The sequence below is a fragment of the Alternaria infectoria genome (assembly GCF_024043175.1).
Source record: "Alternaria infectoria strain BMP 0036 chromosome Unknown scaffold_1, whole genome shotgun sequence".
In the NCBI taxonomy this organism is placed as follows: domain Eukaryota; kingdom Fungi; phylum Ascomycota; class Dothideomycetes; order Pleosporales; family Pleosporaceae; genus Alternaria; species Alternaria infectoria.
In genome coordinates, this window is record NW_026250690.1 from 1,619,391 (window position 1) to 1,641,318 (window position 21,928).

A 21,928-nucleotide genomic window follows, 5' to 3' on the forward strand; every position below is an offset into this window, starting at 1 on the left:
CAAGAGAGCGCAGGGCAAACCCCCGTGTAGGTTCGTGCAAACACGCGCTGGCGATCATTCACGAGCGGCTTACCCCGTAATTGCGCTCTCGGCGTCCGGGGTCGTGTGATTGGGCAGCGGTCGCACCGCGCTGGTATCAGCCTCAGCAAGGCCTTGGCGCCAAGAATGACAAGTGAGCCGTCGCTCTTCGTCTGGTGAGTCTTTGGTGCACAGCCACGCGCCTGAAACGGCGCGTAGAATGAACGCGTTTCGGAAGCTTTTGGACGTCACGTCATAACAGGCTATCCTCCTATCGTCTTCAGGCTCTGGCGCTTCTTATTCCCGCAGCACGTACTAACCCGACATCATGTCTACAAAGCCAATACATCTTTGAACGAAGACATTCGCTCCAAGGACGCACCAGGCATCAGCATCAGTCCTGCAGGCTATGCCAGCACCTATCGCGTACTGCTACGACTCAGCCGTTGTACGACCCTCATCGCAGCTGACATGTGTTACGATGCAGTTGGGATACCCATACCTACCTACGAGCGTGTTCATCCAGAGACTGCTTAGGTGAGGATGGTGAGTAATCGACAGTGAGAGAGTTAAGTAAACATGGAGCACGTCAAGCAGACGCCATGCCACCGGAACAATCCCGGAATACCTGAAGTCTTGTGCTGAGCTGTACGTCGAACATGTTGGAACAGCCCTCCTCTTCTACGTTACACAATCTCGCTCCGTGATATAGCGAAACAGCTGCTTACATGGTAACACTCGGTATAGCTTGTGCCAGAATCATCTAAGATGCGCTGTTTCAACAGCCATGCATTCCGCTGGGATACAACACTAGCTTACATTGCCCAAATATCACTGCATAGTATACCATGCGTCTCCTAATATAGGCCTCATAACTTCCTGCCTGAATAGTAATCGTTCACCCAGTCCACCTAAGCGATCTCCCCAACTGGTAGTCGGTTGCCAAGGATTCAGATAACCGATCACCTGGATTAGGATCTCAGAACGCCACCTTAATCTATAAACTCTGCTTTTCACTGCTTATCAAGATGATTCGAACCGGACAAGAGAACTGCCTGTTGGAAGTGGGGTCCAACCGATGCACGCAGGTGACAAATCATGGCCATTGGAGCACTCGTCACCATGGGATTGCTTGATGGGGACTAGATTGCTACATACCAAGCTTGTGGTGTGCGGAACTATGCCGCGAGAACGACAATAGCGACCGAGAATACCTCCCTTGATGTCGTTTCTTGTGGAGCCATTAACACGACTAGCAGATGTATTCACAGGCTATATGAGCCTCAAAACATCCAGTAACTACCATTTGCTGTTTGGAGACTAGCATTGTGTGAAGGACCTGAAGGACGATTTGGAGGGCCGTGATGTTCCAGCACGCGGGCTAGGACGTCTGTGCCACTTCCCCGCTTGAGTGCTCGCTGTGCGACATCGAGTAAGCAGGCTTCGTTGGGCGGAGTCGAGATGTTCAAAGTGATGAATAAGCGCTGAGATGAGAATGAGGACCTCTAGAGTGAAGTTCTGAAGTGGCACAAGAGCGCTAGGACTGTACGATTACTCGCATCACACCGGTCACTACCTAGGTACTTACCAAGAGCCACGGCTGATCAAGCCTTGACCTTTTGTCTAGATGTGACTCGTCCCTGACGTACCAACAAACCTTCCCGACCGGAATACCAGCCTCAGATATCCCGAACAATGTGCCTGACACCCGCTGTACCCGTTGTACAGACACAACATCCACCTAGCGTGGTGGACAACTGTAGAACAAGAGCCCGAAATTACGCGCTGGGAAACGCCACTTTATGCCAACCCCAGCAGATAGTCAGTTGGCTGGTACAGATATACATGCAGAGGTTACACTGCATTGCAGAAGTTTACTCGGGAACGTACCTGTACAAGCTATGAACGGAGGTGCAGTTACGACACTACGTCGTTTGGCTTACACATCATATTCGTACACGCTGAGAGATGGAAGAAGTCTCGAGAGAATTTAGAGCACGTGTGGCTTTCTGAGGCCGGTATTGTGGTGGAATCCATACCAAACCAGTGGGCAGTAGAGGGGCGAAGCATGAAGGTGGGGGCTGTACGACGTGTTAATGCTGACTTATTGTGAAACAAGACCCCTAGCCGCACAGTGATGATAGCGAGCGCGGCAGTGGATGGGTTATGGCCGTGAGTCCACGCGTGCAAGTGCAGGCAGTTGACGGCCACTGGTATCACTGTCAAGTAGAGCATAACACTGGTGCGAAGATACGGTAAGAAGATCTCGAAAGAATCGGGAACCGGCGTATATTATCCTGTTCGAGCGTTGGCCTCTCAGGTAGCCTCCGCTGCAGATGGAGCCGAATTGTCATCAACATCCATCGCTCGCAGCTTAGCCTCCACGGCCGCAACGACCTGGGAGTCGAAATGCTCTCCTTTCTCAGGTTTCCTGACACTGTGATATGTTAGCGATAAATATTTCTGAGTTCCTGCAAGATGTATACTCACGGTGATCTTGTACACTTGTCGCATCTCTCATGCCCACATCCAGGACACTGCGGCGAGTTATTGTGAAATAGGCCATTGCACTTCTCACACTGCCAGCGCACCCTAGTCCTCGGCTTTCGCCAGGTCCGTCTGAATTTCTCCAGCTGTTTCTCCACCTCCGTCTCGCTGTCAGGCTCAGCATCGCCCGGGTAGCCATCAGGCCATTTGCTGAGCTTGGCTGGCTCACGCGGGCATTTCGTACATCGGACATGCTGGCATGAATTGCAGACATTCGCCGTTGCGGGAACGAACAAATTCTCACACACATGACAGTTACGTCTGATGCGTTGTCTCGCAGGTTGATATACCAACTCGTCCCCGCCACGAGTCCGGATAGTGAGCATTCTCTTTCGCTTGGGTTGCTCCATACCCTCTTTCTCGGCTTGCTTCTCTTCCGGCGTCTTCTTCTTGGGGAAACGAGGGCACTTCTTGCACCGTTTGTGCTCGCATTGTAGGCACACCTTGTCGGAGCCGTAAAGGGTTCCGCAGCGGTGGCAGCTGCGATGGACACGCATACGGATCGATTTTTCGACACGCTGGACGGTGGGTTTTGGAGCTGGTGCAGCGATCCACTCGTGTGACTCAAGGGTGAGGCCATACTTGGCGAAGAGTGCGCGGGCTCTCTCCTGCTGCATGGCGTTGCGGTCCATCTCCTTGGTAGTTGGAGTTGATGGCACTGACACGGCGGGAGTGATAGGTCTTGTTAAATTAGTACGCATGTTTCCAACGACACGGCGTTATAGAACTCACGTGGCAGGTGCGACTTCCGGGATGGTTTGGTCCGGCTGCGCAACTTCCTTCTCGACAGGCTGTTGCTGCGCGACTTGCGGAGTTGACGATGGCTCGGGCGCCAGGGTCGGTACACTTTTGTTTGATTTCTCCCTCTTGAACACAGTGCTCATCCGCTTCACATATTTGCCCAGGGTGCCGCGTTCCACATTCTTGCCCTTGTCCACCGCTCCAGTATCTGCTGGTGTCGTCATGGTTGGCGTCGCAAAGATGTGTATGCGAAATGGCGATGCAACAAAGGGGCGCTGCTAACTTATGAATAGAGTTGGCCTGGACCCAAACACATGCGATCCGGTGACGAGGTTGCGCCGTTGAAAGTCAGCCCTGCATGCAGCTCAACTAAAAATCCCTGGAGTCTGGCCACTGGAACGTGTCGGGACACCGAAGGTTTGGTAGGCGGCAATCTACTCGACGGCCAAGGACAACCCTGAGAAGTGTAAACTGGCGTACTGGCAGTTTTAACCGTTTGTCAAAGCTGGCCGGCGAGACCTGGCGATGGCGATGTGACGAAAGGTGGCGGTCCACAAGTTATGTATGTATGTGCAGAGCGGCGCGCATCAGACCATGACCCGGCTTCCCAGTGGGCTGGAATCGACCCCGAACTACACAAGCGTGGCTGAGAAAAAGCGCGAGCCGTTGGTTACAAAAGCGGACAACATCAGGGCACTGCCTGCTGGACTGGAAGCGACTTCTGCGGCTGACTACGGCGAGGGACGTTTTATCGCTGGGAAAACCGCCGGGGAAGACGAACAGCAACGAGCAGTCCAGGGCTCAGGTTGTGCACGGGGAACAGTCGCACACGACGGCTGCATGCATTCTGGCTGCAACCGAGCCTGCGTCGCTGTTTGGTGCCCACGGCTCGATGTCTGCTGCGGGATCGCGGCGGCGCTGCATCCATTCCAGGCATCGATCAGTCGGCTTGCCAGCGGCCACCATGACGGAACCAGGGCCTGCGCCGCTCCGCGGAACATTGTGCCCGCATCCTGGGGGCCTCCGCCCACCACGGTTTGGCAGGGCTCGAGAGCCTCTGAACCCACACATCAGGTCGACACTGTAGCACGTTGGAACTCTGCCTCAGCAGACCCTTTCCCTTTCACCTCCCACCGGGGAACATCCAATCGATGGCTGGGCACACCCCACACGGTGCGGCGTCGCACTGTACTGTCTAGACAGCCTGACCCAACACGCTTTACCCAGCAAATGAGCGCCTGGATTCCGCGACGTATATTGCCTTTATCTGCAGCGCTGGATTCAGCAAATCCATGCGCAATCACATCGCTCCATCGGTTGCATCGCACCTGCCAAGAGGCACAGTGCAGCACCTTCAGCGGCCGGCTTAGTACGCTGCAGTCGGTAATGCACTTGCAGACAATCCGCTTGCTGCGCTGGCAGCCTGGCACACACCTGGGCACGTCGGCCGTTTCGTCCTTGAGATGAAGAGGCCAAGCGACGATGTCATCGACGCTGCAAGAGGTGCTGTACCGCCGAAATTCTCGCCGCCGGTGGGCTTTTGGGCATGTATGCAGCTCTACCCATGGGCTGGATCGGGGCTTACGGCGGACAGTTGGGAAGCCATGGTGCCATATCGAGGCTGGCAACGACGACTTCCCAAGTGCAGCGCCGATCCGTGCTGTTTCAACCAGCCCATGCCATCGGTGGAGAAGCTTAGGTAACTATGGCTGGCCCGATGACCTGGGTGGTGTGGGGATCACGCCCCTCTTCGCTTGCCGCTTGAAGAGTCGGCAGCAGCAAGCTTTCATTAGCAGTCGAGCCGAACTCTAACTTTCCCTCCCCGGTGGTTTCTGCGTCTTCTATCGACAGCCCATCATTACCTTCCAGGTGTCTTCTACTGCACGCACGTGCGGGCGTGTACCGCGCGCGCAAACAATCAGCGGCAACTTCCGCCGGCCGAGCCGGCATCACCGCTGCTGGCCGCCGTTGCTGCCCTTATCGATCGCAGTATTCCAGCATTAACATGCCTCGGGCCCCGCGCGACGCGTACTAACTCTAGACGACTGCGACATTCCAATGCGACGTCGAAGCCGCTCTGCATCTCGGTGCACATTGCCGAAATTGCATCCCATGTAGGCGCTTCGTGAGCTTGACATGGCCTTTGTCTGGCGGAGGCTCGAAATCATTAGGTTTGAGCAAAATGGCATGTTGTTGATGCACCATATTACAGAAGTCCCAACAACAGAAAGGCCTAGCAATTCCGATATCATGACACGGAGCGCGGCACAGGTCCATCAGCTACGCATTGCAATACGCCGCAATTCTCTAATACTAGAAGCCCTCAACATCACATATGTTTCCTCTAGTTCGACTCACTCTTCACGAGATCTTGTCACATGGAAAAAATGCTGGAGCAGACCCGTTACGACGTCCCACGATAAGCAACTTCCCCTCAAAGCCAAGCGTGATCGACTTCAGAAGGAGCAGACAACCTTGCGAACAAATGAATACTAAACATCAAACCCGGGTATAATTATTGTTACGCTCCATCGTGAGGCTACAACACTCGTCTACCGACGTCGCCTCGCTGTGCAAGATTTGTTGCAGGGTCTCTGAAACGCCAACAAGTACCGTGGTGGAGATGGCGGTACGGCAAAGCTTGACTCGGTCGTCTGGGCCAGAACATCACCGTAAGAGTAAGTCAGGGGGCAGGTCCCCGTGCGCCGCGCAGCGCTCAGTCCTCTTCCGCCTCCGCACCATTCCGTCCCACCCTTTCCCGGTATTTTGGGTTGCAACGGTTGGGTGTTGAGCTCGCTTTCGGAAGCTGCTATAGGAAGATCATCCAGCATATCGCTCGAACGGGCAGGGTCTGTCACCGAGGCTCCCGGAAGGGTGACGCGTGCTCGGAACCGCCCATCTCCGCTGTACAAGGCGTGGAGGATTGAATGGCTCGCAAAGTATTCGGAGATGTGACTATGTGGAAGCATCACCGGTTGGACGCTACGACTTCGGTCAATATTCGATATGGTTTCATCTCGTCGCCCTCCGAAGTAATAGTATCGCTTTCGATGATTACCAGTCTCACATCAGGTTCCAGGGAGTCATCGCGCTATCTCATTCGTGTCCTGATAACACGAGCAACCAATAGAGCAATCAAGAGCAGACAACGACAAGATGATCAGGAATACAAAATGACTAACATCTTTGACGATAATGACACATACGGGGTACAAGTACGTATTGTCATGAAAGATCTTTCGCGCATAAGATTCGTTAGACCACTTTTCTATATTCGATCTTTGGGGTCACGGGTCCAGGGGACCCATATCGAAGCAATCTCTACACACAAAGGCTTCGCAGCTTCAATCGAGGCGGTTCCGGAAGAAACAGAGACATCGTTCGAGTCTTTTCAGCGCTAATAATAACAATAAAGGCTGAATGTCGCGTAGCGGAAGGTGTGTGATGTACAAGTCTCCGACGAAGTCGGGAATCCTGCCGCAATCGACTTGAGCATGCCCCTCGTCACGAGCCGTATACCATCTAGCTACAGATCATGACGCTGACATGGTGTAAGCTATAGCTCATTCGTCTTCGCTTTCGAGATTCCACACGTTCTGGTACTCTCTTCCGCGTTGAACTCACTCCGCTTTTATCTCGAAGACATGGATCTGGGTCATACAATTAGTAGATAATAACACACATGAAAAGATGCGAACTCCTCCTATGCTCGCAGCATAAACCAGTGCTGTGAGTGTACTGTAACTTTGGCCTCGTCCACCGCGCCGAGCGCACGAGACCATGCTACTGAAGTCTGGAAGTCTGTTGGGAGAACCAGAAAGCATCACGGTCAGCATGTGAGGTTCTCCGGGGAAGGAAGTCGTCCGTTGCCTTAATACAATTATTCCTGGAATGCTTCCAGGTCGCTAGCGGAAGTTTCTGGTGTTCAGTCATTATGTTGAATCGTTCTTACCCTAGCCAGGCGCCCATGCCAGGGTGGCGGACATATCTCGGGACAAAAGGATGTGGTATCGAAAAGATGACTGTATGCCCGGGCAGCAGGAAGCTTTTTTCTTTGCAGCTGATTGCATGACTTGATATCTTGAGTTGACAAGGTCGCAATCGTCACAGATCGTGCCTGTATAATCATTCTCCACAAATTTGCGATTTCATGAACAGGACAGCAAGGGAGAAGTATCTTAAACATATGAGGGTCGGGTGAGAATAATCTGACACACAACGGGTGAGGAACGGCAGTGATGGGTAATGTGAGAGATGTGAGTATAGTCAGCTAATACAGTATACACAGACCGATTGTAACGAATGCAACGCTAAATGCAAGACACCAATCCAACTCCTTTCCAACCCCACCAAGACCCATCACTCAGACAATCTACAGTCTACAATCTGCTCTCCCATCCCCTCCTTCCGTCTTCGCCCTCCCATCTCTCGGGCCAAACCTTGCCCAAGGCCTCCCAGATGTGGCCTACAAACTCAATCTTGAGACCCTGGGTAACTTCCAACGGTAGATCCCTTGCATCCTTTCTGTTGCCCTCGGGTAGGAGCACTCTTTCGACGCCTGCCCTCAGCGCTCCAATCAGCTTCTCTTTGATACCACCGACAGGCAGTACCCTTCCGCGAAGAGAGATTTCACCAGTCATGGCCAGTGTAGGCGGAACAGGCTGGTTAGAGAAGAGGGAGATGAGGCCGATGGTGTGCGCAAGACCGGCACTGGGACCGTCTTTAGGAATAGCACCAGAAGGGCAGTGGACGTGGATGCTACGACTCTTCATAATGTCTTCGTCGTGGCTTGCACTCAGACCGAGATCAAATGCATGAGCCTTGACCCAAGTCAAAGCTACCTCTACACTCTCCTTGAGTACGTCGCCCAGCTTGCCGGTGAGCTGAACGCGGCCTGAGCCGGGCATATCTGCAATCTCGATGAACAGAATGGAGCCTTGGCCGCCGGTGCTATATGCGACTAGCCCTGTGATGACACCTGGACGTGAAGATTGCTCAGTGAGCTCTTCGGCGAACTTCTCGATGCCGAGCGTGGTATCGAGATCTTCCAATGTGACAACAGGGGAGTACGCGGCGAGAGTATTTGTGTCTTTCGCCGTGGCGTATTCGACGGCTTTGGAACGACAGACGGAGCCGATCTCGCGTTCGAGATTTCGCACACCGGACTCGCGTGTGTAGGATGTAATGATCTTGTCGAGCACGTCGGTCGGGATGTTGAGGTTCTCATGGTGGAGACCATTGCTGGTGATCTGCTTCGGGATCAAATGTCTTGATGCGATGTGCCTCTTCTCGAGTGTAGTGTAACCGGAGAGCTGGATGGTTTCCATACGATCGAGGAGCGGTGGGGGAATGGTATCGAGCGAGTTGGCGGTGGCGATGAAGAGCACCTTGGAAAGGTCAATAGGAATGTTAACGTAGTGGTCTGTGAAGGTATGGTTCTGCTCTGGATCGAGCACCTCGAGCATGGCTGCACCGGGGTCGCCATTGTGGTTCGACATGCCTAGCTTGTCGATTTCGTCGAGCAGGAAGACTGGGTTTGCAACGCCGACCTTCTTCAGTCCGCTGACGATGAGACCAGGCATAGCAGCGACATAGGTCCTACGGTGGCCGCGGATCTCTGCCTCATCGCGCACACCACCAAGTGAGATGCGATGGAACTTGCGACCAAGTGCGGTAGCAACTGACTTGGCCAACGAAGTCTTTCCTGTTCCTGGCGGCCCGACGAGCAGCAGGATTGGCGACTTGTCGACCATGCGCTTCTTCTCCAACAGCCGCAGCTCAGCCTCGGATGGTTCCTTTGCAACCTTGTCTTCGGGGTCTTGTTCCTTGGCCTCGTCATCTCCCTCTGGTGTATCGGCGAGAGCGCGGATCTGATCGTCGATGGTCCTGTTTGCCTGCTCCTTGAGCTTGAGCACTGCCAGATACTCAAGTAGTCTCTTCTTGATCTTCTCAAGACCATAGTGATCGCCGTCGAGCTGCTTCTTTGCCCTGACCAGTGTAGTGGCATCGAGTTGATCGACTGTCGTTTTGGTCCAAGGGATTTCGGCGAGGTTCTCGAGGTAGTTCCTGCAGACCTGGTATTCTGCTTGGGCGGGGTTCATCTTCTGCAGCCTCGACAGCTCGCGCTGAGCCGCCTTGTCAGCATCTGGAGACAACTTGGCATCTTGGAGCCTCTTCTTCAGCTCGTCAATCTCGTTGGGCTCTTCTTCACCGGCCTGTTGCTGCCCACCGCCTGGGAAGCCTCCAGGAAATCCGGCTGGGAGACCGCCACCCATCTTTCCTCTTCTTGTCAGGGCTTCCTGCTGCAGTCGTCGCAGTGTCTCCATGTCCAAGCTGCCGCCCTGCGTCTGTGTTGTCGTGACAGTCATGCGTGTGTTGCCTTGGATGCTGCCGATCTGGCGCTGGAGGATCTCGATGACCCTGTCCACTCTCTCCTTGACGTCTACCGCTGCCAGAACGCGCAGCGTCTCCTCGTGTGTACTTTCCACCACGTTGGCCATGAAGTCGGCCAGCGCGCCAGCCTCTGACAGGTCTTTCCTTGTGATGTACATCTCGAGTCTCCGCGCGACAATGGGCGAGAGGGTGACTTGTGGCGTGCGCGGTAGAATGGCGGAGAGGCGGACGAGGGCGAGCAGCTCGCGCGACAGCTGCTTGAGGAGGTTGAACTGGTTCAGGAGGTCTGCACTCGCGATGTCGACTGTGCTAGTCAGTATGCGTGCAGGACCAATTCAGACGGGGGTATACGCACTGTACTCGTCGACGGCCATAAGCTCTCCCTCAAAGTACGGCCTCTCCTGGACGACATCGACGACCTGCACCCTCTCCAGGCCCTCGACCACCAGGCTCAGATCGCCCTGCCGCCGTCCTTGGACACCGCTGACCTTGGCGATGCAAGCATAGCCATAGATGTCTTTCTTCGTCGCCTGCATGGGATCGCTCTCAAACGCCGTCTTGTCCCCCTGATGGCCATCGTCGATCAGCAGCTGGCCGTCCGGGCCCAGCGTGTTGGACTTCAGCGGCACGCAGGCGACCGTGATAGCCGCGTCGGGCTTCGCGGTAGGGCTAATGCTGTATATCTTGGCGAGGATGGCGGCGACATCGGAGCGGTTGGTGATGGGGATCTTGAGGGTTGTGCCCGGGAGGACGGCGAGCGGCGGCGCGAGCGGGATGAGCGGGAGCACCTTGGTGCTGGTCTTGGAGGAGCCTTTTCCCATCATGAGGTGCTAACGGCGAGTTGCTGGCGGGATGGGGCGAGCGTGTGAGCGAGGAAGGCGCAAGGTCGCGTGGTGACGTGCGGACCCGCTGGGCACTGTCGCTGGTGCGGACTCCCGACGGATGAGAGGGTGCCAAATGGACGGTGCTGAACAAAGGGACGGCGCACCAACGTGTTTCACGCAAACAAGTACACCACTATGTCGCGCTCGCAAGCTGAATTGTCCTGTAGATAAGAGCGTCGATGCGACGGCGACATGGTCGGCGCAGGAGGCGTGACAGCTTCCAGAAGATGCTCTCACGGACCAGACCGAGGTTAAACCAGCCGGCGCGAATCACGCCCATCACGACGCCATCGCCATCGCCATCGCCATCTGATAAGATCATCTCCGCATCCAGCTCGTAATCTTGCCGTCATCGCACAGCCTTGACACCTTGTCCATGAATGCATTGGGCATTAGTTCTCGAGCTATGCGCTCTCCATGCGTTTGTCGGAACAGCAAGCCCAAACCGGGCAACGAGTACGGTGCTACACACAACCACATATGACTAAGCTCTGCATGTCGTCGCAGAGTCTCTCCCATATGACTCCTCGGGCTTTTATCATGTAGGAACCACCGGCTACGCGAAGGTATCTTGTTGCAAGGTGTAGCTCAAATCACATGACGTTGACACAGTAAGGTTTACCAAGGTACTCAAAATCAATCGATTCTTTTTATGCTCATGTACACCTCCTACTCTAAACCGTACACCGCATGTATTCACAACTCCAACGCACCCTCCATGTACATAGGTCAACCGCCCCAAGACGCATGTCGCCGTCTGTGTGCGCCGCGTTTGTCTTCGCAAGACGTGCATGACACCCTACCCTTGTTCATTACCGAAATGAAGGGCCATTTTCTAGAAGCCTCCTCTATAAAGACAATGCCCAGCTTCTGCTGTTGTCTCAATGAACCAATCGGGGGTGTGCCGTACAAGCTTTCCTCAACCCATGGTTGGGGTGTTCCTACCGTGCGTAGCGGACGACATACTGTAAGGGGCCTGCCAACGCCGTTAGTGACCCAATCTCCATGCTGTAGCTCGCGAATGGCTCACCAAGACTTTCTTGGCATTAAGGATCCTCCAGGCCAGATTCTTGACCGTGCCATCGGCTTGTACCACCTCAGGAGCGAACTCAATACCGAACCTGGACATCGTTAGTCACATGATCCAGACAATAACGCACCAAGGGAGAGAACTTACATTTGGTGGACTGCGAAGACAACACGTCGCGCAAATTTGCCATCTCGCTCGACCAAACTGCCAAAGGTTTCTTCGGCGGTCGATGGCGCGATTTCAGGGTCGCGGTCAAAGCAGTTCTGGATAACTGGAAGCAGCGCTTCCTCCACCGCACGCTGAATCGTGCCGTTGGCGTCCGCTTCAACGTCGGTCTCATCAAACTTGGGGATTCGGATCTCGAAGGCTTGTGAGAGCGCCATGACGTGATGTCGACCACCATGGTGATACCGGAATTCGAACACACCAGTAGTCCACCAGAGCTTGTCTCCACGGAACTCGACCTCGCCAGTGTAGCAATCAGATGACTCCTCATCCGTATTATCGGCTGGTACGAGCTTGTCCGAGACCAAAATGCCATCGTCAGCTCTCGTAGAGTCAAAGACATCAGGGTTGGTGGCTACCCATCGCCCGTTGGAACTGATGCGCGTAACTTCCCGAGACTGGTTGTCAGCAACCATGTACAGGCCAATCCAGTCTTTCTTGCTGTGGTTGATAGGTGCCTGCCAGCGAACCCTGATGGGTGCACCGTACTCAAGGATGAGTGTTTTGAAACCATTTGTACGAACAGCTGGTGTTCTTGCCAGCTCTCCTTCGCGACCACCGCTCTTTTGCTGCTCCACTATCGGCGGGGAAAGGGTGCCCTCAACCTCGAGCCTGTATTGCTTCGCATCCAGACCTACGGGCTCCGACGAACGGCCGCTGACGGGAATACGCGATGGGTAAAATTTGAATCGGCTTGTTGTGTCCTTGATCAAGGCATCGACACGGGCAGCCACTTTGGGCCTTACATTGTCCAGAAATTCTTCGATGAATTCCATAGTAGAGTTGAGATACTCGTCGGCTGCCGACTGCCACTGGCGTACTGGGTCTGGTAGTGCTTGGCGTACGGTTTTACTGACTCCCGACATCTCACGTAGGTTTCGCCCATACAACTAAGCATACACTGTCAGTAAAGTTCTGGTCAAGCACCGTATACGTCGAGAAGAATCACGACTAAAGGAAATGTTGACCCACCTTGATGACATGGGGCTTCTCGACAAACTGGAGGAACGCGAGGTTGAGGACATGGGCGGTCGTAGCAAGATAGAAGATCGCGGGGTTCCAAGTAATGAGAGCTACGCCCCAGACGCCAGCCAATCCGAGAACTCGTTCAGGATTGTTCAGGAAACGATAAATACCGGAGTAAGTCAGTGACCTTGAAGGCGGGTCGAAGAAGAAGTCGCCACAAAACTGCAGAGATGAAGATGCAGTGTTAGCGTATATCCTACATGCACTTCAAACTTCCAAGACTTACCCATCCAAACTCGCCCAGAGACTCGTAGATGCTCATGGCAACCCACAGCTGAAGTACGATCATACCCGAGCCAAGGACATGTCGGAAAAGCGTGAGACCATTGAGACCATCAGCAGGAAGACTGTACATCTTCCATGCCACGGCGAGAAACGAGGCGTGGCTCATGGTCATGCTCATATGGTATAGAGATTTCCATTGGCGCCAGGCTTCCTCCTTCGTGTCGCCGTACTTGATGAAATGCTTGGTCCAGTTCTTCTTCTTCGACTGTCGATCTAGAATGTAGCCTAGTCCCAGCGCGTACCAGAGCCGCCACCCGAAGGCGTTGATGAAGAGAAATGTTCTTACCAACCAAGTGTTGGGTGTTAGCGTCGCCAAGCACATCATGTAGAACGAAAGCAATACTACCGTGAGATCAATAGATCGATGAAAATCCGTGTTCAGGGGCCCTACAATGTGGTGCGTTTGGGCTGGTTGGTGCTTGGTGGGATCGTAGGCGGTATCAGAGAAGGCGACATCAGACTGGCTAGTTTTGGGCCGGTCTTCGAGCTGGATATCTCCAGAATTATGGCGCGTACGGCGGGGTGGCGGCGGATTGTACAAGCGGTTTATGTGAGGCTCCTCTACTATGGAAAGGAAGGCAAATTGGGCTGCATGGGCGATAATCGAGATTGCTAGGACTTTGTAGCTTGCCATCATGAGGGCGATACCATAGTATCCAGCATAGCCTATTGAATACATGGGACTGGTGGACCGGTAAGTTAGTGTCTTTTTCAGGCTGAAAGTAACATGGAGCCTCTTACTGCGGTGCCATCTCAAAGACGCCATCGAAGGTCAGGCTTTGGTCAATGAGGTAGAAGAAATCGCCCCAATACCTGTCTCGCATGTTAGACGTCTATCTTTCAGAGTCAGGGAGGGGTCCCCAACCAAGCGAAGTCCTTGACAACTCTGTGGGCGTCTAGCTTCACCCACAGATTGAAAAGGAATAGAACAATGCCAGTCGTCCAGCGCAGAATCCACAAGAAGAAGCTTTCTTGGGGGCGGTTGAAGCAGGCGAGGGCGAACAGGCAGTATGAAACAAAGTCACACATGAGTATAAGGTCTACTACACGCCTAAACACGAGCCACGTGTTGTACTCAAGCGGCGCTTCGTCGAAGTTGTAATCGTTGGGGATCTTGGTCTCTAGTTCCCGCTTGAGGAGCTTATACAGGGCGGGGTGTGGGTTCTTGCCAGATTCAGGCTTCTCGAAAACATGGCTTTGTTTGGCCCAGAGGACGAGACGATTGTGTTTAGACTGGCCATCGAGCAACCAGCCAATACCGGCATTGTAACCGGCGCGCCAGAAGAGGAAGATGATAGCGAATATGGGTATGCGGGCGCTTTTGGGCAGTACGAAGAAGGTCAAGATCAGGGCAGCAAGCACGGCGAGGACTGCTATATCGGACAGGTTCTTGGGTTGCGAGGGCGAGAGCAGCTGCGAGACCATGTCGTGAGTCTGTGGAACGATGAAGACTAGACGTGTGGTGTTAGTATGAGTAGTTCGTGGTACAGGTGGACACGCTATGAATGCATGCATGGTAATTGCTTTTGCTTCGGTGCAGCACCAGGGGAGACGTACCTGTACCGTCTGGAGTTCTTCCATAGGTGCGTTTCTTGCTGTCATCTTTGTGCTTCTTGTCTTCGTGGTCGTTCAGCTCCAGAACCTTTTGCTTAGCATCGTCTGCGTTGTTGAGATGCAGCGGCTTAGCCGACGGCCGCTCGCGTAGCTGGCTATCGTCGGCGCTGGACCCATTGCTAACATCAGCCATGTTGGATGAGACGAAGCAATGGAAAAGGTATGGATTCTTGCAGCACCCGCCAGGTGAGGGGTTCGCCGGTTGATATTGCTGCGACGGCTGCGGCGCGAGCTTGCCGCGACGCTATGCAAGCACTGCGCAGTGGTCTGCTGTATGAACTGCCGGGATGGCGTGGAGGCACTCGTTGGAGCCACACAGCACGGCTCTAGGTTCCGTCTTTCTAAGACACCAAGAAATCGCGCTTCTCTGCTTTGGGCCGACGGACGGGCGTAGAGTGTTGAACTCTAGCTAGCGTGCAGATGTTGAACGTGGATCTGAGGGGAGAGGTGGTTCGGTTGTCTGCAAGTCGCGCAAACACGGGTGCGCTGTGATGACGGCACAGTGTGGGGCAGCCCGCTTCACCAAATACGGCAGCGATGGGCCGAGGCCAGATGACAAGCGCAAGCAACTAATTCTTGTATTTCACATGGTAAACATCAACAACCTGTAGCTACATCCTTTTCTCCCGCCCAAACGCCCTATCTTGCATCTTCCCTGAACAGCTTTTGCTCCGATGAACCCACGTTCGCCAACCGTGCCTGCTGCCGAGTTGAAGAAAGGCGCCATCGGAAGCGATCGAACGTGACGGAAATGTGTGGATCCAATTATATATACTGCTGACCGCACCAATGAGTGTGGGACCCTGCCAATAGTATTGTGTGCCGTGGGGTGTTATGGAACCTGCCTAACATGCCAGCGTGGTCTCATCATAGGGAGCCTCTTCTGTACTTGAGCTTGCCGCCCGTGACAGTTGCGTCCGGGCTAGGCTTGGCCAAACGCAGGCTACCTAAGTGATCTTCTATGTTCCCAAGTGAACCCTGCCGTCGTGCTTGGCCCATGCCCGCATAACTGACGAGGCATCTGTCCAGAAGCTCCAACACCACTATACTTGACGTTGTTACTGCCATTGCCGAAGGAAGGTTGATTTCGGCTAGTCGTGTAGCCACAATCCCTTTCTGGTTCGTATACGTGGACTGAGGGTGGAATGTCGGAGCCTCAGGGCTCAGCAGGAGATGGGTCCGCGTGTTGGACGATGCAGATTGTATAGGGTTGATCTTTCGGGTATGCTGGGCATCGAGTGGTTGTTTGTAGTCATTCGATATCGTTCCGTCGGTACTTCTGGCTTCGAGATGCTCGTCCGGGGCGACATCGAAGGTGAAAAAGGGGCTGATGCTTTCTCTCTGAAATGGCGAGAGGACCGACTCATCCGTCCAACCGTTCCAACTCGTTTCTGTAGGCGCCGATTCCAAGTCTCTTGGGTACGAGCATCCTGTCGAGATCGAGCCAAAGTCTGGTAGCGTTGAGGATATGGCTGTAGATGGCAGAGAGACGGTCTCGGCGATGTAGATGTTTGCTTTGCAAGCCTGGAGGTTGTTGAGAAAAGCCTGTTCATCCTGCTCTCGATGCTTTATTTCTTTCTCTAATTCACGTTTGACCTGCTGGAACCGCTTCTTCTTCTTGCGTGGTAGTGAGGGATCTGTGACCAGCCGGCGTTCTGTTCGAGCTTGCTTCTTACGTAGAACCTGCAGATAGGTAACACAGTTGGCGAGTCCATCCTCCAGGATTTCCTTCTCGGACTGCAATGTCGAAAGATCGGCATTCCAAGTTGGAAGCTCGTTCGTAGGGAAGAAGCTGTTGGTAACGGGGGTGACCCACAGCTGAGAGGGGCCCATGTTGCGGGTGGTACAGTAGTCGCTTCTTGCGGGCTTAGTGAGTAATAAATTGGGTCACAACTGATGTCCAGCACATGAAATAGGAGATGTTGTAAATGCAAGGCTTCCGCTTCGTCTGATTAAGAGACTTATTTGATCGCGGGCGAACTCAGCAGACCGCAACGTCTAGGTTCAATAGAGACTAATGACCTTTAGCGCGGGCTTGTTCCATACAATATGAACGATGTCGCGAATAACGGGAACAACAAGTGCGAGCAAGGCTCGGGAACAGCAGTGGCGTAACGCCCGACTCGAGTGTCAGCGCGGTTGGCGGCCAGACGCCCATCTCTTAGCCATCACGGAGCAATAAGACTCGTAACCAGACTGCGACAAAGCCATCTGCCCGGAGACAGTTGCAACCTTGGAAGGGCCACCAAGGGGTGTCGGGAGGCTTGCCGCAGCCAGGCTCTGTACTGGGCTCTTCTATCATGGGCTGCTCAAGCCGCTCAGGCCGCCCAGGCCGCTAGACCCATGAAGCACGACATTCATGCGGGGTGCGAAGGTTTGCACGATTGCTGCTTCGCCGTCTTTGTTGAAAACGTCTTCAGTCCAGGTCTGATGACCGTGTCCGACGCATTGAGACTTCGCAAGCATTCGCGTGAACTGGATTCAGTACTTGAGACGTTTCAAAAGGCGTGCGGAGATGGGCGGTGGTGATGGGATCAGGTACGGCTCTAGCGGATGCCGTTCGTTTGTTCGGCCGTGGTATTGTGATGCCCTATGCAAGGGGGAAGCTACGGTGTGCTTCTGTGCTTGGTGCGTAGCGTCATTCGAGGCGACTCAGCATCGGTGAGATGATATGACAGCTCGTATGCGCACATCAAAGGGGAGTCCCAGACGAGCTGTGTTTGCTTGAATTCTTCGGCAGCCCTCATTTTGAAAGAGACGTTGGATATTGGCAGACTGGTGAGTAAGGAGCGACGGATGCGCCTCGAGAACAAGCATTGGCACTTCTGCGCAGAACGACCCAGAGTCAGCCATCAAATGCACTGCGATCGTTTCGTGGTATGAGGGCTGAGCTGATATTGAAAGGGAGCGTGATTGACCTCAAAGCGGGACAGCGCGTAAGTGAGAGCACCTACATGCGTGTCATGTCACAGCGGGTATGCAGACGATCAAGGTTGTTGCCTGGCGTGCGGATCGTGGCTTTTCAGCACGACCTCCAGCGGACGATTCATGGATGACTGGCATTGATGGTGAATGTGCACAAAGTCAGATGATCGTGTTCTGACGCGCGGACTTTTCCGCGCGCTGCTGTTCCGCGGCGGTGTTGCACCTCGCGTCATCGTAACCTTATTGCCCAGTCGTGCATCGGCTGAAGCCAAGGCCCACAGTCGATCACGTGATGATCCTGCACCAGACGGTCGTCACGGTCGCTGCCCACATGTTTCTGCTTGTCAACACGCTTGTACCTGACACTCCCCATGCCGCCTACGCCAATGCCAACCGCGTCCAACAAGTCGCCCGCCTTCCCAATCACGTTGCCATGCCCAGCCATGGTTGAGCGCACGGTAATGTGTCAACAAGTTCGCGACTCCACTGTGACGGCATCGCTTATGCAGCAAGGCATCGACCCCGCAGCAGGCAGTGTGGTCATCCACGAACATGTTACAGTCGGCGAGAGTTTGCGACCGAAGAACAGCCTCAGCCTGCCCTGCAGCGTGTTCCTGGACGTGGTGGTTTGGCGTCGGTTTTCGAGACCTTCTTTGCCTTTGCTCCCGGACTTCCGTCCTTTCCCTAGCCGGCACACATTGACGTCATCATTATGGTCTCGTAGCAATGCTTGACGTTCCAGCTACCATGCTTCCGGATGGCATTGGTACCAGAGTAGATTGCCTCGGTGGGGTTTTTGCCGATGATGTGCTCGACTCGAACAGGCGTTTTTCTCGCACCGCCGTTGACCGTGAGAAGGAACCGTGTCTGATTTGTCGCGTGTTTGCGAGTGATATTACCACCACAGCCGCTAGCCAAACAGTACACGTTCTGACGGAGCATTGCATTCTACACTATTCCGTTTGAACAGTTACCGGCCCTCTAGTTACCGTCAGCTACCGCACGGCATAAGCGTCCGAGTACCCACATTACGTACTTTTACGCGCTGTATAAGTATCGCGCGACCCTCGGCATAAGACGCATCTAGTAGACCGGCTCTTGAGGGGCATACCGATTGACTACAGCATCCAATACCAAACACCCCAGAGAGATGGCGACCAAAATAATCGACATACGCACGGACACTGCCGAGTCGGATATCCTCGCTGATATCAAGAAAGGCCTTCGGCCTGAGAGTGGCGGCGAAAAAAAGCTGCCTACGTTGCTGCTTTACGAGTAAGCAACGATTTAGTCAGCCCATGATGCACGCTAACCTTTTGTCTCTGCTGTTAGCCAAGAAGGCCTTCGTCTATTCGAAGAGATCACGTACCAAGAGGAGTGAGCAGCTTCACGCTTGGTTTATATGAACACCAAGCTGATGAATGTTCGCAATGTTAGGTATTACCTAACGAATGCCGAGATTGAAGTCCTCGAGACGTATGCGGAGAAAATCGCCGAACGAATCCCGACGGGGTCCATTGTCGTGGAACTGGGGAGCGGGTACGGTCCTGGCTCGCACTGCGCAAGAGATTGGAAACGAGCCCTGTGCTTCGTGAATACTAATGTGTTTGCAGCAACCTCAGAAAAGTCAACATACTCTTGCAAGCCGTCGACCGTCTTGGCAAAGACGTCGAGTACTACGCTGTCGACCTTTCCCTGCCGGAGCTGGAGAGAACATTTGGGGAAATACCTACAGGTGAGGATTCATTCTACCATGCTTAACATTGAGGGGTGTCGTGGGGTTTGTATAGTGCGACACGCTTGCATCAGTTTCCTGTGAAAGTGGCTTAGACCTACATGAGCCTGCATACATGCACCTCAACGTAGTAGTGTCCCGGACACTTATCTCCTTATCATTGCGCAATACCGGGCAATGCGAACTGCCGAAACTCGCTAATCAAGCACGCAGAAGGGTACAAACACGTCAAATGCTTTGGCCTCTATGGCACCTATGATGATGCCCTTGAGTGGCTGAAGACTCCCGAAATCGAAGCGAAACCGAAAACAATCCTTTGGCTGGGCTCAAGCTTGGGCAATTTCAAGCGCCATGAAGTACCGCCATTCCTTGCTGGATTTGGTGCGGTTCTCCAGACTGGCGATACCATGCTTATCGGTATCGATTCATGCAAGGATCCCGAGGTAAATCTATTGTCCCCACGGGCATGCAAACACCCACTGATCAGATTCCTATACTAGCGTGTTTACCATGCATACAACGATCGCGGCGGTGTAACACACAAGTTCATTCTCAACGGGCTGAAGCACGCAAACGCACTCATGGGCGAGGAAGCTTTCGACATTCAGGACTGGGAAGCCATTGGAGAGTACGACGAACAGGCTGGAAGACATCACGCTTTTGTCGCACCACGCAAAGACACTGTCGTCGACGGTGTTCATATCAAGCAGGGCGAGAGAGTTCGTATCGAAGAATCCTACAAGTACAGTCGCGAGGAAGCAAAGGAGCTCTGGGAATTGGCCAAACTCGCAGAGAACGTTGTGTGGGCCAACTCGAAGGGCGACTACGGCCTGCATTTTGTCTCGAAGCCTGCAATGTTCTTCCCTACCAAACCTGAGGAATACGCAGCGAAGCCGGTGCCATCTTTGACCGAGTGGCGTGAGCTTTGGACAGCCTGGGACGCGGTCACGAAGGACATGATACCCGAAGAAGAGCTACTATCTAAGCCGATCAAGCTTCGCAACGAGTGTATCTTCTACCTTGGCCACATTCCTACATTCTTGGACATCCACATCGCCCGTGCTACCGATGGCAAGCCGTCAGACCCCGCCTACTTCTGGAAGATCTTTGAACGTGGTGTTGACCCTGATGTTGAAGACCCAACTCAATGTCATGCTCACTCCGAGGTTCCCGAAGCGTGGCCCCCGCTGGAGACAATCCTGAAGTTTCAAGAAACTGTGCGACAAAAGGTTGAGGCGCTGTACACTTCGGGAGAAGCAGAGTCGAACGGTCGCGTGTCGCGAGCACTGTGGATTGGCTTTGAGCATGAAGCCATGCACCTGGAGACGTTGCTCTATATGCTGATTCAGAGTGATAAGGTCTTGCCACCTCCAGGAACCAAACTCCCAGACTTTTCGGCGTTTGCGGCGCAATCTGAGACCCTAGCAACCGCTAACGAGTGGTTCACAATCCCCGAAGCGGACATCGACATCGGTCTTGAAGACCCAGAGAATGACTTTGAGACCAAGCGTTACTTTGGCTGGGATAACGAGAGGCCTCACCGCTCAGCACATGTCAAGTCCTTCCGCGCAAAGGCTCGACCAATCACGAATGGGGAGTATGCCACATATCTGTCTAAGACAGGAAAGACAGGTACGTAATCTGTGCAGCGAGAGTTGTCGCGTGTATTGATCAAAAGCTTGAGCTCGTCTGCTAACTTGTCGAATCCAGCCATACCTGCGTCGTGGTGCGAACAGCCATACTCAAACGCCAAGGACCTGAGCACTGGCAAGAGAGACAGCGTGGTGAACGGCCACGATGGAGGTGTCAATGCCTCACCTCAGAGCATCACCGAAGGGAAATTTGTACGCACTGTCTACGGCACTGTTCCCTTGAAATTTGTCATGGGATGGCCTGTAGTCGCCTCCTACGACGAATTAGCTGGTTGTGCACATTGGATGGGCGGTCGCATTCCTACCATGGAAGAAGCACGAAGCATCTACAGCTATGTCGACAGCATGAAGCCGGAATTTGAAAGCTCGCTTGGAAACAGGATTCCAGCCGTGAACGGGTATGATGCCTGTTATCCATTCTCGTAGACTCTTGACTAACAGTCTGCAGCCATTTGATCAACGAAGGCGTTTTTGAGACACCACCATCCCGAACTTTGTCAAACGGCGACTCTGGCGCAGTATCTAGTCTCAACCCACGCAATCTTTTCGTTGACCTCGAAGGAACGAATGTGGGCTTCAAACACTGGCATCCAGTTTCAGTGGCCGAGAAGGGCAACAAGCTCTGCGGCCAATCTGACCTGGGTGGTGTTTGGGAGTGGACTAGCACTGTGCTGGAGAAGCATGATGGCTTCGAGCCGATGGAGTTGTATCCAGGCTATACAGGTATGATGCGATGTGACGGGCTTCTGCTCCTCAACACATGATGAGATGGTATCGCTGACATCAGGCAGCCGATTTCTTCGACCGTAAACACAACGTCACGTTGGGTGGATCATGGGCGACGCATCCGCGC

The 21,928-nt window shown here is 53.8% G+C and overlaps 5 protein-coding genes across 5 annotated transcripts; 1 reads left to right on the forward strand and 4 right to left on the reverse strand.

Moving 5' to 3' along the window:
• Nucleotides 1–2,334: 2,334 nt before the first annotated feature.
• On the reverse strand, nucleotides 2,335–3,530 carry J4E92_000565 (uncharacterized protein; the record flags this gene model as incomplete). The annotated part of the gene is made up of 3 exons (XM_051491980.1): nucleotides 2,335–2,455; nucleotides 2,509–3,246; nucleotides 3,298–3,530. The coding sequence occupies 3 exons, from the start codon at nucleotides 3,528–3,530 to the stop codon at nucleotides 2,335–2,337; spliced, it is 1,092 nt and encodes a 363-aa protein (XP_051357492.1).
• A 4,155-nt stretch (nucleotides 3,531–7,685) lies between these two features.
• Nucleotides 7,686–10,523, reverse strand: J4E92_000566 (uncharacterized protein; the record flags this gene model as incomplete). Its single annotated transcript, XM_051491981.1, has 2 exons — nucleotides 7,686–10,003; nucleotides 10,055–10,523. 2 exons carry the CDS (start codon nucleotides 10,521–10,523, stop codon nucleotides 7,686–7,688), a joined length of 2,787 nt encoding a protein of 928 aa, XP_051357493.1.
• A 979-nt stretch (nucleotides 10,524–11,502) lies between these two features.
• Nucleotides 11,503–14,896, reverse strand: CHO2 (phosphatidylethanolamine N-methyltransferase; the record flags this gene model as incomplete). Its single annotated transcript, XM_051491982.1, has 8 exons — nucleotides 11,503–11,559; nucleotides 11,614–11,704; nucleotides 11,761–12,728; nucleotides 12,811–13,026; nucleotides 13,091–13,832; nucleotides 13,891–13,962; nucleotides 14,015–14,600; nucleotides 14,707–14,896. 8 exons carry the CDS (start codon nucleotides 14,894–14,896, stop codon nucleotides 11,503–11,505), a joined length of 2,922 nt encoding a protein of 973 aa, XP_051357494.1.
• Nucleotides 14,897–15,630: 734 nt separating this feature from the next.
• Nucleotides 15,631–16,596, reverse strand: J4E92_000568 (uncharacterized protein; the record flags this gene model as incomplete). The annotated part of the gene is made up of 1 exon (XM_051491983.1): nucleotides 15,631–16,596. The coding sequence occupies one exon, from the start codon at nucleotides 16,594–16,596 to the stop codon at nucleotides 15,631–15,633; it is 966 nt and encodes a 321-aa protein (XP_051357495.1).
• Nucleotides 16,597–18,838: 2,242 nt separating this feature from the next.
• J4E92_000569 (uncharacterized protein) lies at nucleotides 18,839–21,501 on the forward strand (the record flags this gene model as incomplete). The annotated part of the gene is made up of 7 exons (XM_051491984.1): nucleotides 18,839–18,963; nucleotides 19,021–19,065; nucleotides 19,126–19,227; nucleotides 19,302–19,423; nucleotides 19,637–19,866; nucleotides 19,924–21,055; nucleotides 21,134–21,501. The coding sequence occupies 7 exons, from the start codon at nucleotides 18,839–18,841 to the stop codon at nucleotides 21,499–21,501; spliced, it is 2,124 nt and encodes a 707-aa protein (XP_051357496.1).
• Between the last annotated feature and the right edge of the window lie 427 nt (nucleotides 21,502–21,928).